Source organism: Chlamydotis macqueenii, chromosome 19 (assembly GCF_036417535.1).
Source record: "Chlamydotis macqueenii isolate bChlMac1 chromosome 19, bChlMac1.mat, whole genome shotgun sequence".
NCBI lineage: Eukaryota > Metazoa > Chordata > Aves > Otidiformes > Otididae > Chlamydotis > Chlamydotis macqueenii.
Genome location: NC_141574.1, coordinates 2432701 through 2458423, shown reverse-complemented (window position 1 = coordinate 2458423; position 25723 = coordinate 2432701). Strand labels below are relative to the sequence as shown.

The following is a 25723-nucleotide window of genomic DNA, read 5'->3' as shown; positions in this document are numbered from 1 at the left end:
ACATCCACTTTTATTTTAGTAACCATTGTTAGCATGATGTATAACTTCAGCTTTAAGATGTATACTATTTAGCTGTAATAAGATGCTTTGCAGCTTTTATTTCTATTCCTTAATTTCCCTCTTGTCCCTGCCTTTTGAATTTTTTTTTTTTTTTACTTCCTCCTCATCTTTGACTCCCTCTCCTCTCCCCAGCAGCGTCCCCAGTCCTGCAGTTGATGCTGCATTGAAAGAACATTTCACTGTCAGCCCCAAGGTCGACAAAACCATCTCTGCCTCAAGTAATGGCTGATCGACTGGTGGCCTGGTTAGTGCAGAGGAGACAACTGTGCAGGGTTTGGTCTCCTACTGCTGCACAAAGCTCTTCCCTGCTGATCCTGGTGAGAGGATCCTCTGTAGACAGAGGAGGGGACGTGCCCCTCGGCAAATAATGGGATCCCTGCTGTCGCCCTGCTAAGCGACACGCAGTTCAACTCCAGGCGCTTTGCAGCCGTCACAGGAACGCTGCCTTGCCAAGAGGAGAGCGATCCCGTCCAACAAAGTCCTGCCTGCTTCCCAGGTGCAGCATTAGGAACCTGCTCCAAAAATGCATCTCGTTCTAACCGGCGTGGTCGCAGCTGTAAGACCGTGGCCACACTCCTTATTCTGTCCATCTGTGGATTTGGTGGGACACCAGGAAGAGCCAGTCCTGCTGAAAAAGTCTTGTTCCTTAGCTCTCCAAGAGTGTAGGACATCTGTGCGTTATTGTCCTCGTGTGCCTTAGCCTCTGCCGTTACTATTCAGCAGTTTTTTCTGTGCATCGTGCCGAGGAAGCAAGATAAGAGGAGACAGTAAACACACCTTATTGCCGGTGCAGGAAGGAACCACTAAAACCTTGCTGCACCGTTTCTCGCTGCTGTTAAAACCCTCCCTCCCACCTTGCTTTTGACAGAATATTGACTAGAAACCAAGATCCCATTTCTGCTTAGCCTTAAGGGCAGCTGTTTACAGAGTAGCGCTGTTACACAGGTTTACTGTGTCGTATGTCTGTGTAACACTGGATTTGGATCTTGTATTTAGCTGCCAGAAGTGACTGTGATGAAGTGGGAGAGATAAACTGATAGATTGCGTGCCAGAAAGACGTTGGGAATCAATCAGATAAACAGGGCAGAGAAGTAGCATGCTGTTTTCTAGTGATAATAAACCAGTGGCCTCTCCTGGAATTTTTAGATGTAATTGCTGTAGTAATAATCTCCAAAAATAAGCAAAAACAAGTCATGGTAGGTTTTTAATTATGCTTGAATCTTTTTCTTTTTTTTTTTTTGTAATATGATGTATGCCTTGAAGGAGAGGAAAGATGTGGACAGGTATAAATATTTTCTGTTGCTGGAGCATCTCTTATTTGAAAACAAATAATACCCATCTACCTTTATGGCATTTTTCTTTTGTGGAGTGCACGCCTTTTCCCTCCCTCAATCCAGTATGGTACTCAAGTGATCAGAAACTGTGGGGGTCAGGGAGTTTCTCCCGTAGCACTGTGCCCAGGACAGCTTTTGGTGTCAGCTGTGCTCAGTGGGGCAGCGTCGGTGCCCGGGAAGCTGTCTGGGAGCAGGCGGCTCTGAGCACAGCAGTAATTGAGAGCTAAGCTGTGCTCAGAAATGCTGTCGTCTCACTTGAGCTGGTGTTTCCTTCTCCACGTCCCCAGCTGGAGCCTCTTTCTTGTCCTCTTGCCTTGTCTGTGTGTGCTGTCTTGGGTCAGGTGAAGACTATAACCAGGACCACGGCTGGCCCCAAAGCCCTGCGTTCCATGACTGTTACCGTACCTCGGTTGACCATTGCACTCCAGCTCTCCTGCTTCAGCAAAAGTATAGGGTGGAGGAGAAGCGTTTTTCATGCTTTCTTTGGCATCTTGTTGGAATTGTCTGGACTCTCTGGTTTTCAGGTGGGTCTATTTCGGGCTCTTTCTGAGCTGAGGCAGTAACTTTTGCTAGTCAGTGAAATGTCACCATCCAGAAAGCATTCTGTGCCGCCCAGCTTTGGAGAGTTTATTTCTGTTCCTCGTGTTAATGTGCTGGCTGATACCCAAGGCGCAGCACGTACAATTTACAGTGAGTGGTGATAAACATACAGCACTGGTCAAGTATCCAGAAAGGCTGTTCACAATATTCTTTGGCTGCAGGAAGCAAAAAGGACAAAACCCAACCCTCAGGACATGAAAAGAAATAGGAAAGCCTGCTTGAGCATTCCTGCCCTAGCTATAAAAATTATTTTGCTGTGCTGTTCCTCAGAGTGAGCGTTGCTGCCCAGCAGTGCTTGACTTCTTTTGGGTGAAGTGCTTCAGTTCCCCCCTGCCCTCCACACTTGAACCGTGGGGCGAGACCTGTGGGGCAGAGGTCTTACTGCGGATCCGCTGGTGTTACATCTGTTGCCCTTGGGAGCTGTGTACACAACAGCCTGTGAATGTTCAGGCATTTTTTATCCTTCCGAAGTCCTGGGAACAGTACTGGCCTCTGAAATACAAGCGGAGTTCTTCATTCTGCCTCTCCGGGTGAGAAATGGCCATCTCGTGTCAGTCTCAGTTGCCACATTTCCCCAAGCTTGTGACTTATTTGCCCGCTGTGGGATTGTGCACTTTGCTCTGGGCTCCCGGTATCGGCAGTTATCGAATGGTTGGCCCATCTGACAATCCCAGAGGGGCCTTTACAGTGTCCCCAGGGCTTCCAGTCCTTTGCCATTGCTTAGACCTAAGATCGTCACGTCGCTTTGCCCATGTGGGGCTGCTTGTGCTTGGACCACGGTGCTGCTAAGTTGTGCCACTCATGCTCCGCATAACCTTTTAGGTTCTCTTCAGATGAATGGCGTGATGCTACATGTCACCTAAATAAACCATGATGCATTGAAGGGAAGACTGTGTTGCTCCTAGATCCATCTGAAATTTTATGCAGGAACTCCTTGTTGTGGCCTTCAGTGTTATGCTCTAGTCACGTAGTCTATGGGGACCTTTTTGGAAGAGGGGGATGATCTACAGTTACTTAAACTTTTAGAATAGGGTTTTGCTTCCTTGCTTGAACCTTTTCAGAGCCATCAGCTTTTTCCCTTGGAAAACTCTTTCATGCAGAGGAAATGTTAAAAAGCCTTGGTTCTTGGCTTGAGGTTTTCCAGGGAGTTTCGAGAAATGAGGCATGCAGGTTCCCTTGGGAACTTGGTGGCTAATTACTTAAGTCTTCTGAGAAACGCGTACCTGTTTGCATCGACATGTCTTTGCTATGCTTTTAAATGGGATTGTTGTCTTTCTTCTAGCTCCTTCGAGAACTTATAGAACGTAAAACCACTGCGTTGGACCCCAATGACCAAGTAGCAATGGGCAGGTGAGTAGGACGTTGCCTGTAATATCGCTAGCTTCACCCCACCATTGCATCCCAGTCCGGAAGGGCAAAACTCCGTGTGGGCTTCCAGTCCAGCTCATTGTAGAGGGCAAAATTTTGAACGACTCTGGAGAAAGCATCTAGGTGTAAGAAATTGCATAACAAAATTTTAAAACAGTATGACGTTAGACAGAAAAGTCATCCTCTGTGACATATTCATTCGTTATGCTCCCGACCCTAGCGAGGGGGAACTAGGCAAAGCGACTGCCTGCTGCTGAAATTTGGCTTTTCTCATAATGAGCTCTGGTTTGTCATTGTTTTAGAGGGGCAAACCTTCTGTCGTGAGATCAGTTAAAGCAGTTCCTGCGTGTGCTCTCTCACTGCTGTAGGAAGAGGTGTTATACAATTAAAAGAATATCAAGGAATGTTTCCTGCATGCAGAAGTAAAATATAATTCCGTATAGAGAAGCTCTTCTTTTTCTGTTTAATTTTATAGTTAGAAAATGAAGAATCTTCCAAATACCACTTAACGAACAGGGTACATTTAAATAGCTGTGGCTGTAATTTAGAAAAGCGTAAAAGCAGAGGAAGGCTGAAAATGTTGGAGTAGGGCTCTCCACTGAAAAAGTGCTGTGGGGGTGTGTGTATGGGGAGGGGAAGAAAATGCATTAGGAAATTTTGTGATGGTGAAAGAACTTTTATCGTTGTAAAATATTACCCAAATTTTAGTGCAGTGTGTCAAATTTATTTTGGGTATGTCTGGAATATTATAGAAAGCTATTCACTATAATTTAACATGATATAGACAAAATTACATTTAAGTGGTGATTACATTGTACATTTATCTGACTTTACAATAAAATAGATTACAGTAATTAAGATTATATTAAGATTGCAGTAATTGGATTTTGCTAGATTTTTTTCCCTGATGTCGAGTTTCATTGTATAAATCAGGTAGGATGACGCTCGCTTTCGTAAAAAAAAAAATAAAATATTTGTAACTAGTAGAAGTTTTCCCCTGCTGAAAACTTCTTTGACTTGAAGAATTTGCATTTGAGGAGTTGAGCTCCCCCTGCCAAATACGGTCAGGGATCAGACAGCACTTTCTGCAAGTGTTTATTGCTTTTCTTTCTTCTGTAGCTTTCTGTAGTAAGAGTTGGAGCATTACGTAGGGCTTCTTGCTGGATTGCCAGGTTTAAGTCAGAGATGGTGGGGAGAAATACTTGCTTATCATTTTCAATATACTTCACAAAACTGAGGGACGAAATAAATTCAGAGCACATCTACTGCATAATGATAATTCTGTTCGTGAAGTTAGCATAACTTCTCTCAAAGAATCAGTATAGGATGTGACCGCTATTCTGTTATGGGCTTTCTGTGTGCAAAACAGAAGTCATTCTAGTCATCAAGGCTGAAACAGAAAAGCAGTACTTGTAAAGACATTTTTTACAGATTTTAGCATTTATATTTTGTAAAGATTTTATTTTTAATTCTGAAGATTCTTAAAAAAATGCAGTAATCAAGAAAGTATAAAAAATGGAGCCAAGCTTGTGGCATCCGTGGGTTTCCCTGCAGGTAGAGTGCTCTTCCTGAACAGCAGTCCTCTGACTGCCATCAGCAGGGCTGGTGGCTCTAAAAGTTGTGTCGCTGTCGTTTTGCATTCCTCAGGCAATGGCTGGCCATCCAGAAGCTGCGAAGCAAAATAAAGAAGAAAGTGGACAGAAAAGCCAGTAAAGGAAGAAGAATCAGGTGGGTGACTGCTTCTGCAAGAAGTTCTGATTTTGCCAAATGAAGTCTGGCTGCACTGGCTTGCCTCTGGGGTGCATTGCTGGGCTTATTCATGCCTTTTAGGGCAAGCTGTCTTGCTCTGGGGCATCCACTGGGGAACTGCAATGTTCTTTGAGCCTGGAATCAGGGCTTGGTTGGATGTAGCCTGGGAGCATTGCCCAGATCAGTCTTGGCAAGAGTGTTCATTGGTCTCAGAAAACACTGGAGAGAGATGTTCAAATGTCCCTGAGTGGTTTGGGGCTGTCACTTCCCGTGAAAGCCAATAAACACCTCTTGTGCAATGTATATTTAGCTGACAAAAAGGTGGATAGCAGCTCCAGGGGAAGATGCAGAAATGCCTCAGTGAGGCAGATGTCTGTTTCCTACTGACTGTCAATTGGAATTTGCTGTCTAATCTCTCTTTATTTTTCTAAGTCCCATCGTAGCTTTCTTTAGCTTCAAAGCATTTCACATCCTGACTCCTGGATCACTAATTTGGGTTGATCTCTCTCATTGTGTTTCCAGTGGAAGAATCTTCCACACAGCAGGATGGAAAGGGAAGCAGTCTGGAGAGGATAGGGTTTGTTTTTTTTTTTCCCCTTTGCAGAGCAGATATATTAGTCTCCCTGAGTTTAGCATGACTGTATGATTTGTAGTGGAGGAGGTATTTGTGGCAGGGAGGCATGCTGAAAAGCTGCACCGCTTCCTGAAAAATCTGCAACATTAACCATCCTTTTGTGAGTAAACTATAAATCGTGAGTTTAGATGGCATCTGATAGAAAGTCAGCGGAGTCAGTCTGGGTCAGGCCTGGCATAGCAATTTTTAAGATAGATGTCATAAGATAATTTATTAAAAGAGGGAAGAGCTACTTTGTTGGCCTGAAAAGCCTATAATTATTGACTATCAATATTCTTTTCTGTCAGCATCACACATAATTGGATATATTCATGATTCAGTCAAAACTACTGACAACATCACACAACTGAGTCAGACTCGTAAACCTCCAGGAATAATGGGGAAGTCTCTCATTGTGTGCAATCTGTGCGCTTCAGCATTCCTGAGAGATCAGCTATCTCGCCAAGTCAATTGCCTCTTAGATCTTAGGTGCCTTTTTTTTTCTTCTTTAAATAAAAGTTGCACTGACCCTGCAAGGAAAATATCAATACAAGAAAAAAGTGTCATCGTCTTTGTTTAGGATTAACATGCGGTTAAGCTCCAGCATCTTTTCAGAATAGTTTGGTAGAGTGTTTTTAAAGTAGTTGGTTCTTCCACTGAGGGACTCAGTGTCACCCCAAGCAGATCACTTACCCTCTGTTCATCTTTTTCCTTCTCTAAAATTGCAGCAGCAGTGCTTCACGGTGTTTTTGTGAAGGACTTTGAGACACTGGAAAGCAAATTGTTGCATACTAAGTTTCATCTGTCTCCTTAATTCTTCCTTTTCAGCAATCCTTTAGCAAACCTTCAATGTCATAGCATGTTTGGATGAAATATGCTGTTAGAGTGCTATTGTAGGGTCTGGGGATCTTCAAGTGCTTTCAGAAGTACCTGTCACGAGTACCTGTCCCCTTCATAGACAGGGAAATTGGGGCACTAACGGGGAAGTGAGCTCATCCTAAAACTGCACAGTCAGGCTTTGGAAATCTGGTACCTAGAACTCTGCTGTCACTCACTAGAATGTGCCTTTTCTTGAGGTAGAGATGGGGGAATGATGTGTGCACAGCTTTCTGGTCCTGTGCTGCATGAGATGTCTTGCTGTGAATGAAATTAAATATTTTATATCTACTAGACTGGGATTTTTAAGGTCCTGATTTAAAAAATGTGACAGTAATGAGTTCTGGACAAACAGCTCACTTCAGAGAACTTCTCAGAATTGCTAAGTCCCCTTGCCATTACGCAGACTCCCTGTATAAGCTCCGATCTGTATGAATCCATCAGCTGTTAATGTCTCATAAGCGAACTGTAGTATAGTCCAGCCTATTGACCTGTTGTTTGTTGCGGTACTAGCCCTGCACGGCTGTGTCTGGTCCCTGGCTCAGTCATTACAGCCTTAGACCATGGCAGTTGTTTCCTTCACGAGTGACAAAGAGATTGTGCAGAGGAGCCCTTGTGTAAGGGTGAGCATGTGCTGTGCCTGAAGAGCCAGCCTGAAATAGTCTTGTGAGCTAAAAATCCCCTCAAAGGAGTGTTCCTGCATAAGCAAACGAAAGGGAGTGCAGAGGTGACAGAGTGGAAAGGTGACTCTGGGCAAATGCTTGTGAATCCTTTTGCCTGCTATTTGTCAAGCTCTAAAAATAGCAGCAGCTTGGATAAAACATTTCAGGCTTGGGTAGGCAGCAAGGTAGTGTACACCAAAAGCCGTCGGTTTGGAACCCCTGCCCTTAGACACTAGGGTTTAAAGCCACCTTTTCAGGTAGAGGTTTTCAGTACTCTGTTAAATTTTATATGCCAGGTCCTTGAATGTAAGTCATGAAAAGCTACTGCAGGTTCCCAGCCCAGTGTGGAAAGTGGGAAGGGAATCCTGTATCTGGAGGTGCAGTACAGCTTGCAAAAATATTTTGGTGGATCAGAAGCCGAGGCAGGTGCAGCACTGTATCACCTTGGGCATGCCCCATCTCTTCTTTGCACAGGTCTTTTTCCTGTCTCCTCCTTTCCTGTTTTTACATGGAAGTTATTTTTACATGTAAATTATTCAGAGTGAGACTTTCCAACTACGAATATGGCTAGCAGAGCAGGATTTTGATATCCTTTAGGGCCCCAGATACCACAGAGCAATGGAAAAGTGGTAGCAGATGGATGCTTGAGAAGATCTGATGCTCCAGTGCCTCTGCTGCCTGCAGTGGGCTCTTTGGGCACAAATTCCAGAAGGTGATTAAGACACCAGCTGAAGGGAAGGCTGAAAACGAGTTCTTGTTTCTCTGTCCCTGACTTTCCAGGGCAGTCTGTCTGCGAGGCTGATTAGGTACTCACACACAATTAATGGATGCTGTATGTCCTCTTTCTAGCTGTGATAAAAAAAGGATTTGCTTGCTATTCAGTTCATTGCATCATCTGATTATTCTTCTGTCCATGTTATAAGAAAGGAGGAGGAGAGAAGGGAGGGGGAATTGCCAGCTACAACTAGTGACTCATGAGACACCAGCCACCAGGAAAGCCAGTGCTTTGCATTTCAGGGACGGGTGTGTTTCTATTCAAGCAGCAACGTTTCATTTTCATTAATAGTTACTAATGTGCTGCCTGCTTATTTCCTGCACTGTTCAGGTATCACGTCCATAGCAAGCTGGTGAGCTTCATGGCACCTATTGACCACTGTACAATGAATGATGATGCCAGGTGAGTAATAGATTAATTATGTTTCTCAAATGGCTCCATGACAGCGTGATATTGACCTGTTCTTCAGTCTGTCGCCCCCTCCATTTCTTCTTATCAGTTAACCATTTGTCACTGGCATCATAGCCCGGGTGTCTTGGTCACATCTGTCCAGCCAGTCTGGCTGAGCTTTCACTCTCTAATTACCGTGACACCAAACAAGAAATTTTCATAAATCTCAGTACCTACATTTTGATTCCTGCTTTAAAACTCCGATTTTTGAAATCTTCTAGTTTTATGGAATTAATTTGGAAACAGACAACTTAGTTATCTGGTGTCTTCAGGTATCATTGAAACCTTCAAAGACCTTGTCTTTTAATAGAAATGGCAACTGTTTAAATTCTGTTTAGTATGCATTTTCTAACATCAGTTAATAACTGGAATAGGTCAGATAAGATTCACTCAAGACCTAAATAAATGTTGTTTGTGTTTATGTCTATTTAAAGAGTGAGGAATTTTATTGGAAAACTATTATTTTTTAATGTGCTGATTAGTAAAAAAAAAAAAAATAAATAAATCAATGAAGTTTTGTGCATAGTTACCCAAATTTCCTAAGTGTCACATTTTAAAACTAAATCTCAAAATGCTGAGCTTTTTGTGGGAAGGAGGTGGGATAATTTTTCCAGTGAATGGATGCAGAGGGCTTGAGAAACATCTTTCCCCTGGGTCGTGGAACATTGTTTGTGCTTTGTGAAGAGAGAGATGTCATTTGTCTGTTTGTGAAATGGAAGCCAAATACCTGCTGTTCTTAGACAATTGCCTTTTGGGGTATTGCATCTTTCTTATGGTTTCTTGACTCTTTCTTTTTTTCAACTTAGAAAACTGCTCTCATTTCTGAATATTGCCTAGATCCTCTGGCTACAAAAATAAACGTGTTGGGTGAAAGCTGTGCCTCCAGCTGTATAAGGTGGTCACTTCTTCCAGCATCTTATTGGATCATAGGAAGAGAGGAACAGAAATGGCCTTGGCACTGTGAGATTAACCGTACACATTTTCGTCTATTTGGCAAATAAATCAAGTGCATTTTTGTTTCTGCTATGCAGGATCAGAGCAAGCAGCTCTCCGTGCTTCCCAGCTGACAGGGACCTCCTTACCTGCATGGAATTGGGGACTTTGTTGTTTTGGATAGCTCCAAATAAAATGTGATGCAGGACAGACACACATTCCTGGTACAGTTGTACCATCCTGTAGAAAAAGTTCTGGGATGTGCTGCTCATTCCCCACATCTTTCTGTCTAAGAGCAATTACCAGGTGGTGTATGTGTTCAGGAAAAACCAGTTCACACCATATGCGTTAATGATACACATGACTCTAGTATTTTTCTATCTTAGCCCCCGCTCTGTCCCCAGAATGAAGGCAAGCTCAGCTTGCAAGGAGCATGCGTGATGGGGAGGAAGGTGAAAAAAAGTTGAGGCTGATCCTCATAATCTGGGAGTTATACTATGTTTGCTGTCCCCAGAGGTGCCTCCTTCGCAGTGCACCGCGCTCACTTGTGTTCCAAAAGTTGCTTAGAAAATGCGTTCTGGAAGCCAAGATCCTCCAGCAGGTCAATGCAAACATGAAGCACATCGGAACAGCTGGGCCAGTGGAGTTGTTCTGCACAACGGCCTTCTTGGGCCTCAGCTACGCTTCATCTGGCTGCCATCTTCATAACCCTTATTTCCCCGCTTCTCAAGAGGCACCTTGAGTCCACCATAGGCTGCCCGGGGTCCAGCTGCCCCTCAGAAGCGGTTACGGCTAATGGGACGCTATCTCCGTTACACTGTGTCCACACGGTTGTCGTTGTGGTAGGGACAGAGCGTTTGACATTTGGTTTCCAGGAAATGTCTCCTGGGGGTTTCTCCACGTTGAGCGGGTGATTACATCGCTTGCATGTTTTACTGAGTCTTTGGTGGCAGCAGCTGTTGCTGCTTATTGTCTGGCTGCGGGAACTTAGTTTTTACATTAAGTTTAATAGTCACTTTGGAGGCCATACTTTCTGTTAACGGCGTTTTCGCCGCTTACCTCCTGATGTTGGTTAAGCTTCTAGAGTCAGACTGTCGGCTGCCGCGTTCGCACACCAGCGAGCGTGCCTGAGGGTCGTACCGTGTGGGCAGCCGTACGCCGTTCTGCCAAGATCAGGCTTTCAGGCAAACCGTGGACGTGGATGGGGCGACACCGGAGTCGGGCTGGGCTGGTTCCTAGTTCTGCCGGTGGCTTTGTGGGTGACCTTGGACAGGTCGCTCTGTGTTTCTGTGACGCTGATTCCCCTTCTGTGCAACTGAGGTCTGCTGTTGAGAAGTGCCTATAAAAAACAGTGGCTTAGCAATAGTAGTATTTCATTTTTTAACATACTTAGGAGAGCTTTTGTTTCAGACAAGACACAGATACACAAGGAGAAGCCTAAGCTTTCCTTGCTGTTTGCCAGATGCCCACTGGTGACTTGTAACACAAAGAACGTGCCTTACCTTGGCCTACTGCAGGCCTCACAGAACTCCTTAAGCAGTTTCTCTGCACCTTCCTCCCCGTGTATGTGCTTTGGCATTGTTTAGTCCTAATGTTGAGCTTAAATTTCCCTCTGGTGTAATTTAGGCCCATTATTTCTTGTCCTCTTCAGTGTGGGCTTTGAGAACAGATTCTGGTTTCCTCTTCGCAGCAGCCCTTCCACGTTGGGGTGGATATCCTTGCTTTGCACACTGAAAATCTGGGCGTTATGTAGTTTTGCTTCCCTTCCTCCCTCGTTTACACCATTTATGTTTGCATCCAGACGTAAAACATATTCAAAATAATGGCGTGGCCAGTATCTGAAAATTAGACCTCTGTGGATGTTTTGGTGCAGCTCTCCCAAAGTGAAGCTATCTGCTGCTATCAGTCATTTTTTTTGAAAATCACAGCCGCTCTCTAGGGGTCAGTTCACATCCCTGTTTGAAATGTCCCTGCCCTTGCAACGGGGTGCAATACCTCTCTAGCAGCACGCAGATGTACCAGACAAGGCAAGAAGAATTCAACATCTGCTTTAAACTGCAGGTGAATTAAAAAGAAAGGACCGGGCCGGTATGCATGAGCGGGAAGCAGTAATGATAACAGCTTTCCTTTGTGACAGAAGAAGGTAATTTTATTGTTTGCAAGTGTGAATTACTAGATTGAAAATGCAAGTATACACTTCACAGTGATGTGATCATGCTCTGAGCTGGTTTTTTTTTTTTTTTTTCTGGTCAGGCACTTAAAAGGCATGACCCCAAAATAAATACACATCTGCACAAGGAGGGGCCCTGCGTTGTAGTGTGAGAAATTTTAAAGTGTCAGTGAGCTGTAGACAAACAAGGGTTGTGGAAACAGAGCTGGCAGAACATTCCTCTTAAGTTCTACCAGTGGCTACAGTGGCAGGTAGATAGCTGGAAAATGCCAGTAAATAAATATTTCTGTGCAGATGTGGATGGGCAGAAGCTTGAGGGGATTAATTAATTAACTAATGCAGCCTAGGAGTACATTTGGGGCCTGATTCTCCTGCACATTTAAGCCATTTTATGCTACTCTGGCTGCGCAGAGACCTTAACGTAGCGCAAGGACCTGCTAGCGCTCCCCTGAGGGGCCCTACGCGGTGGTGTCGTGGCTGTGGGATGCCCAGGACTTCTGGGGACCTGGCACGTCAAATTTATCACTTGCTGCTGCTGGCTGGGAAAACAGAGCAAACGCGTTTGAGGAGAAGCAGCCTGAGCGCTGCGTGGAGAAGGGGATGACTAGTCACTCCAGAATTGTTTTACAGCCTGAATTTGAGAAAAGAAACGTGTGAGTGTAATAACTGCCTTTGTCAACATCACTGCCACTTTCTTTCTTATTCCTGCTGCTGGTTGGAATAATAGCATTCGTGCAGGCAATTAATCTTCCACTTGCCAGTTTTCCGTGCACCCTACGCATGGGCACGGCTGTTTAACCTTGTGCTCACATATATTATGTTGTAATGTGTGGGACACGCGCGGCCTCGAGCCCTCCTCTGTTTTAACCCCTCTTGGTAGTATTTTAAAACATACACTGGAAAATGATTTTTATGGTTGTCTTGGGGTGTATGTTTATAGACTTAAATACATTTATTGTACTCTGGGGCCAAGGTTTTTCTAATCGGTCCAAGGTCATTGCTATGTAAGTGGGCCTGCCCTAAGATGAGGAACCTGAAGGCGAAAGCTTGAATGTAAGCGCGCTGTAGAGGTTGTCCAGAGGAGAGGGCGGGAATTACCCAGGATTAGAGCAGGGTTGATCTCTTCCTGGTTGTGATTTCGCCTGAGTTTGAGGGTGGCATCACGTGGTGCCACTCCTTGGACTTCCCTTGAAATATGCTTGTCCCATCTTCGTGACCCAGGATACGTTGCTGATCCCGTTGCTCCAGTCTCTAGCGTAGTGTAACCTTTAATATCATCATCCTTCAGGAGCACCATGTGCAGCAGAGTTGGGAAGATGCCAGCCTTCTCTGGTGTACACGTTGGGAGATGAGGCGCAGAGGAATGATAGCCCGTATCTCCAAAGGCGTTTGGGTCCAGAAATCCGTGAGTGAGGAGCCTCAGCGACTTGCCAAAGGTGGCACAGCAGATCTGGGCTAGCGCTGAGTTGAACCCAGATCTTCCGTGCAGTCACCTTCAGCTGGCCCAGCTCTGAACAGCCTCATGTTTTTGGGAGATGAGACACCTGTGCAGAAAGCTCCTGTGCTATGTGGGTGCATTTCTTTATGGGCAGACTGAGGCTGGAGATTCCCACTGAAAGCTGCAGGTCCGTAGACAAGCGAGCACATTTCCAGTATGTGCAGCGTTGCTGTGTCTGCGGGAGTGGATCCTCTAAACAGCCTGGTTGTGGCAAGGTCAGGTGAAGTCTGTGTTCTGGGGAAGAGCTGTGTGTGGATTTTGGGTTTGTTACATCTCTCTGTCAGCTTTAATATATAGATCTTCAGATCTCTGCACTGTATGTGAGTGTGTGGAACAGAGACTAAACACAGGTTAAAAAAGGGTATGCTATCAAATTACTGCTAAGTTTGATGAACATCACTATTTCACCTCTGGAGGACAGTGACTTGCAGGAGAGACGTTCTTTAAGGACACAGATGTTTGGTCCAAACACCTTTATCTCCCAGGACGGCTCAGGTTATTGTGACAGGTAAAACAAGATTGTGCAAATATGCAACAGTGATCTAATCAGCTGGAACAACAGCAATATTTTAACTGGCGCTACCTTTTAACAGCATCATTAAGGGCTCTCATTACTCTTTTATTAGAGGCTCACTCTATTTCTTATCAGATTACAGAATGAACATAACTCATGGCACTGATTTGATCTCTTGTTAAAGAGGATTACAGCTTTGCATTAACTTGGATTGACACGGTTTATAATTTGCTGTTGATACACATGCTGGCGGTGTCGCATGTGTGACCCGCTCCCCACAGCACCGCCGAGGAAAAGGACACCCATACATCATCATTAAAGATGGCACCCAGTGCAGAAATGGGAGGCAAAAGGAGCCTTTTCGGCGGTAAAGTCAGGCAGGACAAAGGAGACGTGTTCTCAAGCGCAAGCTGAAATTCTAAACGGGGGTTTCTGACTGGGGGAAGGTTGGGGAGAATATATTGGCTGTTAGATAGGTTGCTTTTTACCTTGGCAAATGGTTCTTCATTACGGAGGAGGACTTCCCATCTGTTATGAGCCAGATTAGAGGGAAGAAGATGACCATGATGGGACTGGGCCAAACTGTGTGGTTTCACTGCAACGTGAGGCACAGAAGCCTTTCCAGAAGCTGGGGAAATTCCCCCTGCTCTTCTCAGACCTCTCAGCATGGTGATTGTCACCAGTTAGTGAACCGGTGGGCAGTGTTGATTGTACACCACCAGCTGCTGGCATTAGTTTAGCTGGATAACTTGTTTGCCTGCTGTAGAAGTCACCTTGTTGTCATGTCTCTGGTTTGTAGGAACCCCAGGCAACTGGGACTTCAAGCTAGGGGCACGTGTCCATGTTGTGGCTCCCTTCTTCCACGTCCTGTGTACTGCCCGTGCATTGTAGGACTGATCACAGTGTATTTCCTCTGCTTTTTTTTCTTTAGCGTATGGTCGAGTGCTGACCCGGTTTTCCAGCGCACACTAGCATTACTGTATAGATACCCGTATGCATATGCAGATGGGTAAGCAGTCTCTCCACAGCTCCGCAGCTGCCGTGGTATGGTTTGTGTTTGACTTTGGAAGGGCAGACTTGCAAGGCAGCAGAACTGGACTCAGAATGAAATCCCACAACCAAGTGCGAGAAATGAAGCCCATGACTCCACAGTCCCGTTGGCCTCGGATCATGCTCGGTAGAAGAGCATCCAGCCCGCTCGTGTTCCTGCACGAGCAGACCAGTGCCTGCTGGGAAGCTGAAGTAAGACACAGATTATCCAGCTGCCAGTGAGGTTTGGATTAGAGCAGTTCCCTTGGATCCAGCCAGGATGTTACGTATTTTCCCAAGCAGCGTTCTCACTCTTGGACTTAATGCAGTTGCTTTGTCACAGTGTGTCTTGCTGCAAGCAGAGGGGGGTCCGTAGTAGGAAATCCTGGTATTAAAAGATTAGTTTACTTATATGACATAAGAGTTTAATATTAAAAAAAAAAAAAAAAAGTTGGTGAGATACCAGCCTTTAACTTAGCTCACTTTGTGCTTTGGGAATTAAAACACCATGGGACTAGATTAATGGAGGAATTTGGGCTCTGCGCTTGTCAATCCAGTACATTCACCATGACAGAAGTCCCTGAAAAGAGGCAAAGCCCTTCTTTCTGGAACAGCCGAACCAGCAGCTTCTGTGCTGCGCGGCACAAACCTCGGGTGGGAAAAATTATTCTAAGTTTATACAGACACAGCCTGTCTAAACTTTTTAACCCTGGTTGTTAGAAGGGCCGGTATTTGAACAGGGAGTCTTTGCGTGTTTTGAAGCTGGCGGCAGCGAAGCGGTGTACGTGACCCTGACGAGTGCTGATGGGCTGAAATCATCGTGTCCCAGCATTTGATGTTTGACATCCCCGGTAAGAAGACAGACGCCTCTGTTATGGAAATTTCCTTTTTAAAGGGAAAAAAAATAACCTGTTAAGAGCGGCAAGATGATTTGTCGTCCTTCCTTTGTGAGACAATTTGTCTTCTCCTGCATCAAATCTGTTATAAAACAGGCAAGCTGTGAAAGAGGGAAATCATCCTAGGAATATGGGATGTGAAGGTACACAAAGAATGGGCCCGTCCGCGCGGCTGTGTGCGCGTCTGCGCAGGGCACTTCACACGCAGCATTACAGTGGCTGCTCTGCTCAGATACCCATCTAAAACCAGAGACTGATAAGGCAACGTTTTATGAATTTCGTGAGGAAATTATTGCTGCTGGAAAGCATGCCAGTGGAGATTTCTGAACCTCCCTGTGTTTTCTACTTCTCCAGCCACTTGTCCGCATCTCTTATGCTTTGTGCTGTGAAAGCTCCTATGAAAATGTGAATGGTCTTTGGGCCAAAATCGGGATGGGAGAGGTTCCATCCCTCTTCCTGTTAATGCTGCCCTGAGCTCGAGGCTGGTGACTAGGCGGGTGTGTGCTGGTGACAGGGAGATGTCCAGAACTGGTGGCAGAGTGGGCAGGCCCGAATCCCAGGTCCGGTTAAGTTTGGGGGACGGTACGCTGAGCAGCAGCCCTTCCGTCTCTTCGCTGTCCTTTCGCTCCCCACCTCGTCCCCGGATCCAGCCTCACAAAATGTGCAAGTCCCTTTGTTTAGGGCAAGAACCAGCTTTCTGAAATATTTATAAATCTTGTGCCTGGTCTCATGAGACAAACCAGAGGTCACATGTCACCTTTCGTAATTTAAAGCCGTGGGGCTAAAAGCATTTCCACAGACTTGAAGGACCCAATCCTGACCTGCCTGAGCGAGAGGGAATTGCGGCAGACCTTTCTGAATCTCCTTCAAGCGTCGGGCAGGGTGATGAGAGCCGTCTGGCTGGGTAATTTATAGCCGGAGTTGCACGCTCCAGTTTTGGGCCGTGGCGGGGAATCGAGTGAGAGAGTGCCATCTCGTGGGGCTGCCTTCCCGGCCAGCACCGCGCCGCCCGCACCGCATCACCACGCGTTGCACCCCCACCGCACGCCGGACACCCAGCAGCGCTCTGCTCTGCGTTTCAGGCCCCTCGCTTGGAAAGCACGGGTATTTTAATTCTGCTTTGATGATTGCTGCTGCTCATTTTGCTCCGCGTCGTTGACCGTAGCGTGGGTTGTAGCTGCGGAAGTGCCGGAGTGGGGAATGCGCTTTGGAAGGCGTGTGAATACAGAGCCAAACCAAACCCCACGTGCGTTACACGCAGGGTGATGCCTTTGACTGGAAATTGAGAAATACAGGGCTGCAGCCTGTTTTCTCTTCCTGGGAACCTGCTGTGCTTGTGGGCACCCAGTAAGCTGAATTTCACACTGCTGCACAAGAGATTCCTTAAGATACAGACAGAAAGTTTTCCAAGAAAATTGTCAGCCATCTGTTCCACAGCCAGCTTCAGGTTTCATCGGGACACGTGTGTTTTTCATCCTCCCTTTCTTCATGGGTATCCATGTTTTGTGAATTAGAAATTCGTTGTTCCCAGAGGAGGATGGCAGTAGGAATGGGGTGGGTATAGTTATTTCAGCACTGCTTGGGGCATATTCTAAATTATCTTTCTTTTTCTTTTTTTTTTTCCTGGAAGAAGAGAAGAAGTAAAAGGTACATGGAAAAAGGTACAGAAATTTGTTGGAGGACATTTTTACTAAAACAACACAGCAGCGACTCATGCCGTATTGCTGTATTAATAACACTCTGAAGAAAACCCACCAGACACTACATTTTCACCCTTTAATATTGTTCTTCTACTAGTTTACTATATTTAAAAAACCCAAATAACGTGACTTATGACGTGAGGTAGCACAGCGTTGGCCACTCTCCTCTCCCGTGTGGAGGTCTGTGTTCTCCCCTTTGGTGGACCAGTGCTACTGCAGATGGGCAAGGCAGCTTTCTGGAGAACCGTTAATGGTTTTTATGGTTTATATTTTGATGATTCATGTATTTATCAAATGTGCTGTTGCTGTTAATACTCATCTGGGGCACTCCTGCCCTCTGTGTGTTTCCTTGCTCTCCATTGCAAGGATTTTCCCTATAAAATGTGTGCAGTAGCAATAGGTGGGGTTTGGAGGGGGCAAAGTCCACTGCTCAGCACACAAAGCTCGCTGTGAAGTACCTGCTCCTTCTATTTATTTCTTAAAAATACTGCCGTTGACATGAAATCACCAGTTTGCGTGGTGTGGAGCCGGCCAGCATTTCTGCGCCGCCGTGGAGTGGGAGCTGCACACGGGGCTGGGGCGAGCCAGCCTTGGCACCTCTCCTGTGCGCAGCCACATCCTTTGTCTGCGACGTGCACGGTGCAGCCGCGACCATGGCCGAGCTGTGCGAGCGTTAAGCCGCAAATGGGCAGCCCGTCGAGCTGCTGGCTCGGGGCTTGCGTGGGGAATGCCCTCCCCAGGGTCCGCAGTGCGGCTGGCGCGGTGAGCGTCCCTGCCTGGCTCTTCCCAGAAAACCAGCGTAACCACAGCCGCCTTGCAGACTGCACAGAAAACAGGATTCTTCTACCGGAGAGCAGAATAGAACACCTTCCTCACGCAGACCTGTTGTCTGGGGCTGCCGGCGCGTTGAAGGAAGGGCTGTACAAACTTTCCGGGTGCCTGCGGAGCAGGGCCCGGAGCTTGGGAAAGGGTGAGTGCCTGGGCGCGGCGCTCCGGCACTCGGCACCCGTGCTGTCCCCCGCCTTCGCAGCCGGCTCAGAAGAAAGGCATAAATAATTAAGGCAAGGTACTTACACACACATGTTTTATGGCAAATGGCTGTGTGGTTCGTGATCATTTTTTCCAGAAACAGGTTTTATGATAATATAGTAAAAATATTAAATTAGAAAATGCCTCACTAAGGGTGATAAAACCTTACTACAGTGGAAATAGGTAATTATCCCCTCTGCAGCCTAAATGACAGTTTAAAAGAAATAAAAATGTTAGTGCTCATTACTTGCTTTTGTGGGTTGCAATAAAGGGTAAGTTAAATTTTAATTCGAGGAAGACCCCTGTATCGACCTGCTTCTTCCACACTCTCTTACCAGAGGTGTGAGTACCGTTAATTACTCGCGCAGGTTATTCCTCGGCGCGTCGCTGGGGCCAGTTCCTCTTTGTGCTGAAGTCACCTTTCCTTCATCCGCGGGAGCGGACATGCGCTGGGGGGGGTTGTTTCAACTCCGTGGCTCAAGCCTGATGTTTAATATATGTGGATGGAGGAGAGAAATTTTATATTTTGTAACCAAAATCCGGGTTCATTATGCGTAGCCTTAAGGGGCTGGAAGTATTAAAATCCACACTTCCCCTGGTGAATTGAAACAGAGACAAGGTTAAACCTGGAGGATTGATGAGTTTTACTCTCTGCATGGTTAAATCCTGCTGAGGGGAGAGGCTGTAGAGGAAAGGGAGCCTGGATGATGAGAAGAGGGAAAAAATGGTGAGTTTTGGGGTTGTTTTGCAGGGTGAAATATTTGTTCTGTTTTGGGGGTGGTGGGGCCACCTGATTGCCTTCCTTCTCCCATCGCTCTCGGCCCATGCTGTGTTGTTATTCGAACAGCTCCACTTGAATTTTTGCTTCCGCAGAGGTTGCCGGCGTCTTGCCAAGCAGGATGGGGGCCGTGGGGACGCTGGGCTCGGCGCTGCAGGACCTGCCTGTGGGTGCAACCCCTCTTTGCTCCCATGAAACCTGGGCCACGAGTGTCGGCATCTGCCAGCGCTGGCAAAGACAAATTCTTACTTGAAGTCCCCCTGGGCCCTGCCTGCTTGGAAAACGGCTGTTTATTTAAAATCTGTAGGACTGGAGCAAGTTCAGCATTGATCCCTGGATTCTTGTATCTGTCAGAAGACTCTCAGAAAACAAAAATAAAGACAAAAAACCTGAGGACACTGGTTTTCCACCAGTGTGAAAAGGCCAGGGCAAGGAATATCCCCACGCTGGGCGGCTCATGTCGGTGGAGGGCAGTGGGTGCCCCCAAGCTACGGCCGTGTCTGCAGAGCCAGCTGATGGGTCAGGACTCGGGGGTGCGATGGGGTTTAGGTTGGCTGTACGAATCCCGTGGGAGAGCCTGCAGAGCGCTGGAAAGGTGCGGAGACCACGTCGTTCCTTAGCAAAGCCCGGAGGGATGGGAGCGAGGCCGCGGGCGGGAGCTGTGCGTTAATAGCTGAGAACCGCACTTCTCTGGTCGGCGCCTGCGCCCAGCACACACGTTAAAGCAACCGACCTGCAGGAGCTGTGCGGGCTGCGAGCCCTGCGCCGGGGCGGCGGCAGGGAGAAAATAGAAATGATCCTGAGATCCCGAGAAGAGGAGCCGCCAGCTTTCCTCTGGGTGCGTTTGGTGGTGTTATTTCTGTTTTCCTCAGTGCAATTAAATCGCCCTGTTTCAAACGAGGCATCTACCAGGGAGAGGGGAGAAGGAACGAAACCGGTGCTGTTTCGTTGACAGTACGCAAGCCGCTCAGCTCTGGACAGGAGCAAGCGGCGAGTGTTTGTCAGCTTTGCCCACCTGAGTGTGAAATGATTTTCTATCAAAACACTAGTTTCAGCATTTCCCACTCCGCTCCCGACGCGTGAGCCGCGCTGCGGATGGGAGCTGCCCGGGAGTTTCACTGGGATTGCAGTGCGGGTGGAAACGTTTGCTCGGGGTAAGGACGGGGTCTGAGCCAAGCCGGCAAGGCCGGGCTGGAGGGCCGTGGTTGTCGGAGGGCTAAGTAGCATCGCTCTGCGTTTCCCTTCCGCTCACTTACAGAGCCTTAAAGCCGCAATGTCCCTGTGGCGGTGGCGCCGCTTGCCATCCGATTTCCCAGCTGAAACAGCAGAAGCCAGTTACGTTTGTAATGGTCAGGAAAGATGGAAAATGGTGTAGGCTTGGGTAAGGCGTTCCTCTCCCTCTCTTGTTTTCTTTCAAGTTTCAAAGTTTTCAGCTTTTCAAGTATCAGTTCTGGTTTGATTTCGCGTTGCTGTTCAACTTGCCGAAGCCTGCGTGCGCGCTCCTGACGTAACACACGCTCCAGCTGTGCTCCGTCGCGCCCAGCTTTGCACACAAAACCTGGCATCCACCATTTTGTTGGGTACGGAGACACTGCCCTCGCCACAGACTCATTTTCTGAGGGCAGAGCAGCTGATTGGTTAATTAGCTTCTAAATGAAAATTAATTAGAGAGATGTGGCCTTGTGAATCAGAATGGTTTCTCTTCTCAGTGGTCCACGCGTGGCTGTCCAGCCTCCCGCGTCGCTGGAACGGCTGCGTTGTTCCTCATCTTCCCGGGATTAATGGCTGGCGTTCTTCTGCCATCACCATTCACAGCTCCGAAGTTCCCTCTTTCAGGAGGCTGACGGGTGACTCTCCGGGGGAAGTGTCTGCAAGAAGCAGACAGATTTCAAACCGGTTGCCATCTTTTATTGATCTACAAAACAGCGCCTAGCGAGAGTGGTCCCTGTTGTGATCTTAACTGAGGAGGCAGCCAAAATCCCAGTTCCTCTGTCAGCTCTGAGTTTCGTCCTCTGAAGCCGTATTTTACTCATTCTCGAGCGGCGGAGCAGTCTCTTCCTCTGCCTGCCCTGACAGTTTTCCTGGCCTGGCTCCCGCAGCAGCTGCCGGCCCAGGCGCTGGCCCTGCCGAGCCATCGCAGCGCTGGCCCACGGCAGCAGGATCGCTGGTTGTGGTTCTGACAATCCTTGCGCTCCGAAGGGAAATCCCGGCCTCCGTGGCCCCAGCGCTGCCTGTGTGTGCAGGCTTACAGCGGGCTGCTGCTTTGGGCAGTGCACGTGTGGGACACAGTCCTCTCCCGGTGCCTTTTCCTTGATTTCCGGGGATGTGTGATTTATAAAAGTGCTCTCTCCTTTCCCCCATCTCTCATCAGGTTACTTCGGTTTTAAAATTAAAGATAAATAACGCCAGCCCACTTATTTTTTTCTTTTTAAAGGGAAGCTTGCTCCTGTTGTCAGAACTGCTGCGTGTGTGATATCAGTTGGAGTCCTCTGCTGGGTCACTCCCATTGTTTTTCAAGTACCCTCAGGTCCAAGAAAATGTATGAACGTGAAATTACAGTTCGACGCAGACTGATTGAATCTTCCGTAAGGCTCTGCAGCCTCACACGTCCTGTTAAAATATTCCATCTTGCTTTCCCACGTGAAGAGCCTGTCTGGAAAGGGCAGCCGTACAGACACCCCATCCTCTAGCGATGCCGAACCCAGCCACGCCGAAGTGGTGACGTGTTTCTGTACGGCCTGTGAGCGGCCTCATGCAAGTGCTCCCCTTTGCCTGTGTTTATTAGTAAAGGTTGTTGAATGCGTTTTTAATTGCACAAGGCCGTTTCATTTTGAGCAGTGGATAGTTTTGCTGGCCGCCTCTTGCTGCCATTTCCACCTTGAAAAGTAACTTTTCCCCCTTCTCCTTCCTCTTTTCCGCAGGACGGAGCTGTATCGCTCGCTGTTTGGCAAACTGACGAGTCCTGAGGAACCCGAGCAGAATTAGCACCGGGCCTTCGCGCCGGGACGGAGCGGGACGGAGCAGCGCCGCCCCGGCCAGGGTACCTCTCGCTGCGCTGGACGCTGCCCCGGCCCGTGACATCCCCTCTGCCCGGCCCCGTCCTCCTGTGGTCACTTAGTGCTGCCCGGGAGCGCCCAGAGCAAAGCCTCTCCCCTCTGGTTTGGTCCTAAAAACCTCGCCGGAGGAACATCCAGTCGGTCGCTGCTGAATCCCCCCCGGCTCCAAAGAAGAGCATGGGTTGAGCTTGGCTCAGCGCCCTCCTCTCCAGCTCTAAAATGCACGCTGCTCCCTCCCAAAGACACTCAGGCCGCGTGTGACTGTTCTCTTTCGATTCCTGACCTTCGTCTTGCAGGCTGCTCGGCGTTCCGCTGGAGGCAGGGCCCACCGGCCCCTGCAGTCAGCTCACCCACGTTTGCGTTAAATCCTTTGAGACTTTTTATTCGGGGGATCGGGGCATGCTGTTCTGGTCGGTGGCTGCGTATCTGCAATGTGTGACTTTATTTTCACCGAGTCAAGAGGATTTAAATGTCATTTACATAATTAACATGGCCTTAGAACAGAGACAAGGTGCTCTCCCTTGCAGCCACCCAGAGCCCCCCGTTCGTGCTCCCGTTTCTGACTGAGCGCTCGCTGCACGCGGGGACGTTTGCTGAGTGGCGATGAGCACAACGCGGGGTGCAGCCGGGGACAGTCCTGCGGTTAGATCATACTGGGGAGGTTGTCAGTCCAGTACTGGCCCTGTGCACTTAATGATTTCTGCTGGTGGTGTCTGAGCCAGCCTGCCTTCACCAGCACCGTGACACTGCCGACGGATGCCAGGATGGAGGGCAAGCTGGCCAGAGGAGACGACTCACTGGAGGGGTTGTGTGGGGTTGTTATAGCCGGGGGCAGAAATTAAATCCCTGTAAGGGGACTGTGTGAGCCTGCTGTGAGCAATCCGAACTGGGGGTTATCCTGCGTAAATAACGTGCGTGTGCGCCACACGACCTGCCCTGGCTTTGGTTCGGGTTTTGCACAACCTAATTAAAATCTTCTGTAAACGGATTGTCCTAGCGTGATCCGTGCAGAAGAGCTGCCAGCAGCCGCGGCCTCTCAGCCCCGCGTTACTGCGCCGGCATCTCCGGTGTCCCTTTGCACAGCGGCATCGCTGCGCGAGCCCCTCGCCCCACCAGGTCCCGCCGGTGACGGGAGCTTCTGCAGGGGCGTGTGTCTGAGCGTCCCTGCGGTGCTGCGGGCCTGTCGGCGCTGAGCCGAGCGGCTTCCCCGGCCTCCGACGGGCACAGGGCGGCTGCCAGCACGGACGTGTGGAGGCCTGCAGTAGAGTTTACATTTCTGTTCAGCGACTGCACAGCCACAGTGCGGGACAAGGGGCTTTTTTTTTTTTTCATTTATTTTGCCCTCTATAAGTTAGAGCTGACCAGCTTCTCAGTGGGCAATTAAATTTTACTTTTCTAATTTTTCTTAATATGCTTAGATAAAAACCCATTCCATTTGTCAGTACATAACCAGTTAGGTCACAGGGAGGGAAGCCCCTCCGTGATCCGTGCTTCCCTGGCAGGCGCGGCCCAGTGCGCAGGAGCGATGATCCCGGCTGGGTCTCCTTGCTGTGGCCGCCGCTTTCCCTCCGCTCCTGCCATCCTTCTGGTCCTGCCTCTGCTTGGGCGGGGATGTGTTGCACCATGGTTTTATCATTTGTTTGTTTATTTGTTGTTTTTTTTTTTTTCTCCTGCGAAGACTCTCTGTAGCTGCATTGCTGCACTTCGCTGTGTCCCTAGAGCCGTCTGCGGCGCTGCGACTAATTAATCATTTTTGCACCTCATCATTACAGAGTTAAGTCTCTCCTCCAGCCACCTGTGTCCAGCACATCGTGCCCCAGTCCCCTCACTGCTGCACGGAGCAGAGGCCCCACCACGGCAGGGAGAACCAGCTCAGCCGCAGAGCCCTGCCTTGTGCCGCGGCTGCTGTGTGGTGGTCTGGGTGTAAAGCAGGAGAGAGCGCCGGAGTACGGCCCAAGCCCCGGCTGAATCCCACCATCGGCAGGTGAAGCGGCCTGGGCCGGCCCTGCGCAGGGGATGCGAGGGACCAGGTCCCAGTTACAGCCATGATTGCTTTGGGTTAGGAGGCAGGGTGCTACCCCAGGCCGCTTTTGTGGCTTTTTTTTTTAAAAGCACAAAAAGAAAAAGTGTGATAATGATGTCCTCAACCCCAGCTCCTCTGAGCAGTGCACCCAGGAGCAGTACCTGTGCCTGGAGTTGTCCTGTTCCTCAGGGATCCACGAGCCGGGTGCCTCACGCTGCCAGTGCCAGGAGGAGCTGCTGGCTCCGCAAAGCCGTCGGAGATTTTCTCCCTGTTCCTCCCTGGTGCTGAGCCTTGTCCCCTCCATCAATGCGGGGAGAGGCGGCAGCGGAGGGAAGCTTTTTTTTTTGGCTTTAAACATAAGAGAGTATTGACTGTGTGTGGCAAAGCCAGGTACCACGCATGAGTAGCTCACAGGGCCGCCGAAGCTGCAGCTCTCAGGGGTAGGTGTTGGTTCTCCCGGCCCCCTGCAGCTCGCAGCTCTCTGGTCAAAATTCGTCAGGTGGAAACGCACTGAACGGCACCGGCAGCTCCTTCCTGCTGCCCTGTCCGTGTCAGGGTCCCACTGGTGCCCTCCTGTACAGCAAAGACCCCGGCGGTGACGCTTGGCCCTCCCACAAAGCTCTCAGACGCTGCGGGAGTCACGGCAACGCTCCGTCCGGGGACAAGACCCCAGAGGGTCCAGGGCTACAGGGACAGGCTGAGTTTTTAAGACACGGGTACCAGGTGTGGTGAGCAGTCCCACGCTCGAGACCCAGTTAATGTCATTGAGTGCGATGCCCGGTAGCGGGCTGCCATGTGGTCATCAACCATCCTTAAGCTCTCGTGGTTTAATAACCACAATTCCGAACGGCATCAAGGGGAGTAAATTAGGTGCTTCCAAAGTTTGTGTCGGTGGAATGGGTTCATGCTGCGTGCGCTGTCAGCACGATATTAAGGACGTTTAACAGGAAGCCCCGGCTCCCGGCCCGGCTTCGGGCTGTGCTGTGCTGGGAAGGGTTCTGGCCTGGCTTTGGGGCTGAGCTGGGGCTGCGCGGACACTGCAGCCACACCGGCCCTTTCCAGCTTGCCTTCTGTGTCCTTTACAGTTGGAGCACCAGCACACTCGATTTTTTTTTTTTTTTTTTTTGAGAGCTGACTGTATGTTACAAGGGCAATATGAACCACTTCAAATGTGATAACTTCTCGTTCGCATTGTTTGAAGAGATGAGAGTCAAAGCCCCCCCAAGCATGCTTTTGCATTCAGTTACCAGTGCCGAAGCGGTGCCGATGTCCCTGTGTCCAGCAGCAGGGCAACTGGTGGCCCCGTGGCTCTGCCAGGCCGTGGCGGTGTCCCCTTGCACTGCCCTGGGGACAGCCCGGCAGTGGCAGCCCCCAGCGAGGGGTCACACGCGTGTGTGGGAGGCGGCCAGGCTGAGTTACCCACCAGCAGCTCCAGTCCGGGTGAACTGGGCCAGGCTCCGCTCACCCAGTGCCTGCCCAGCCCCGGCAGCCCCAGCACATTGACAGCGCTGGCGTCCGGCATCGCGGGGCTGGGGCACAGACAAGCAGGATGATTGCCACTCAGTTTTCCTAAAGCTGCCAATTCACAGTAAGTGAGGTACGCACGCCCC

At 48.8% G+C, this 25723-nt stretch overlaps 1 protein-coding gene across 1 annotated transcript in view; it reads left to right on the top strand.

Annotated features, from left to right (window-relative positions):
* AATF (apoptosis antagonizing transcription factor) overlaps positions 1–22705 on the top strand; it is a 53098-nt gene extending 30393 nt beyond the window's left edge. Inside the window, exons 9-12 of the mRNA XM_086763309.1 lie at positions 3277–3344; positions 5010–5090; positions 8368–8439; positions 21956–22705. Of these exons, the coding sequence (XP_086619435.1) occupies positions 3277–3344; positions 5010–5090; positions 8368–8439; positions 21956–22019 (285 nt within the window). The 3' untranslated portion in view covers positions 22020–22705. The remainder of the gene's footprint in view (positions 1–3276; positions 3345–5009; positions 5091–8367; positions 8440–21955) is intronic.
* Positions 22706–25723: the final 3018 nt, after the last annotated feature.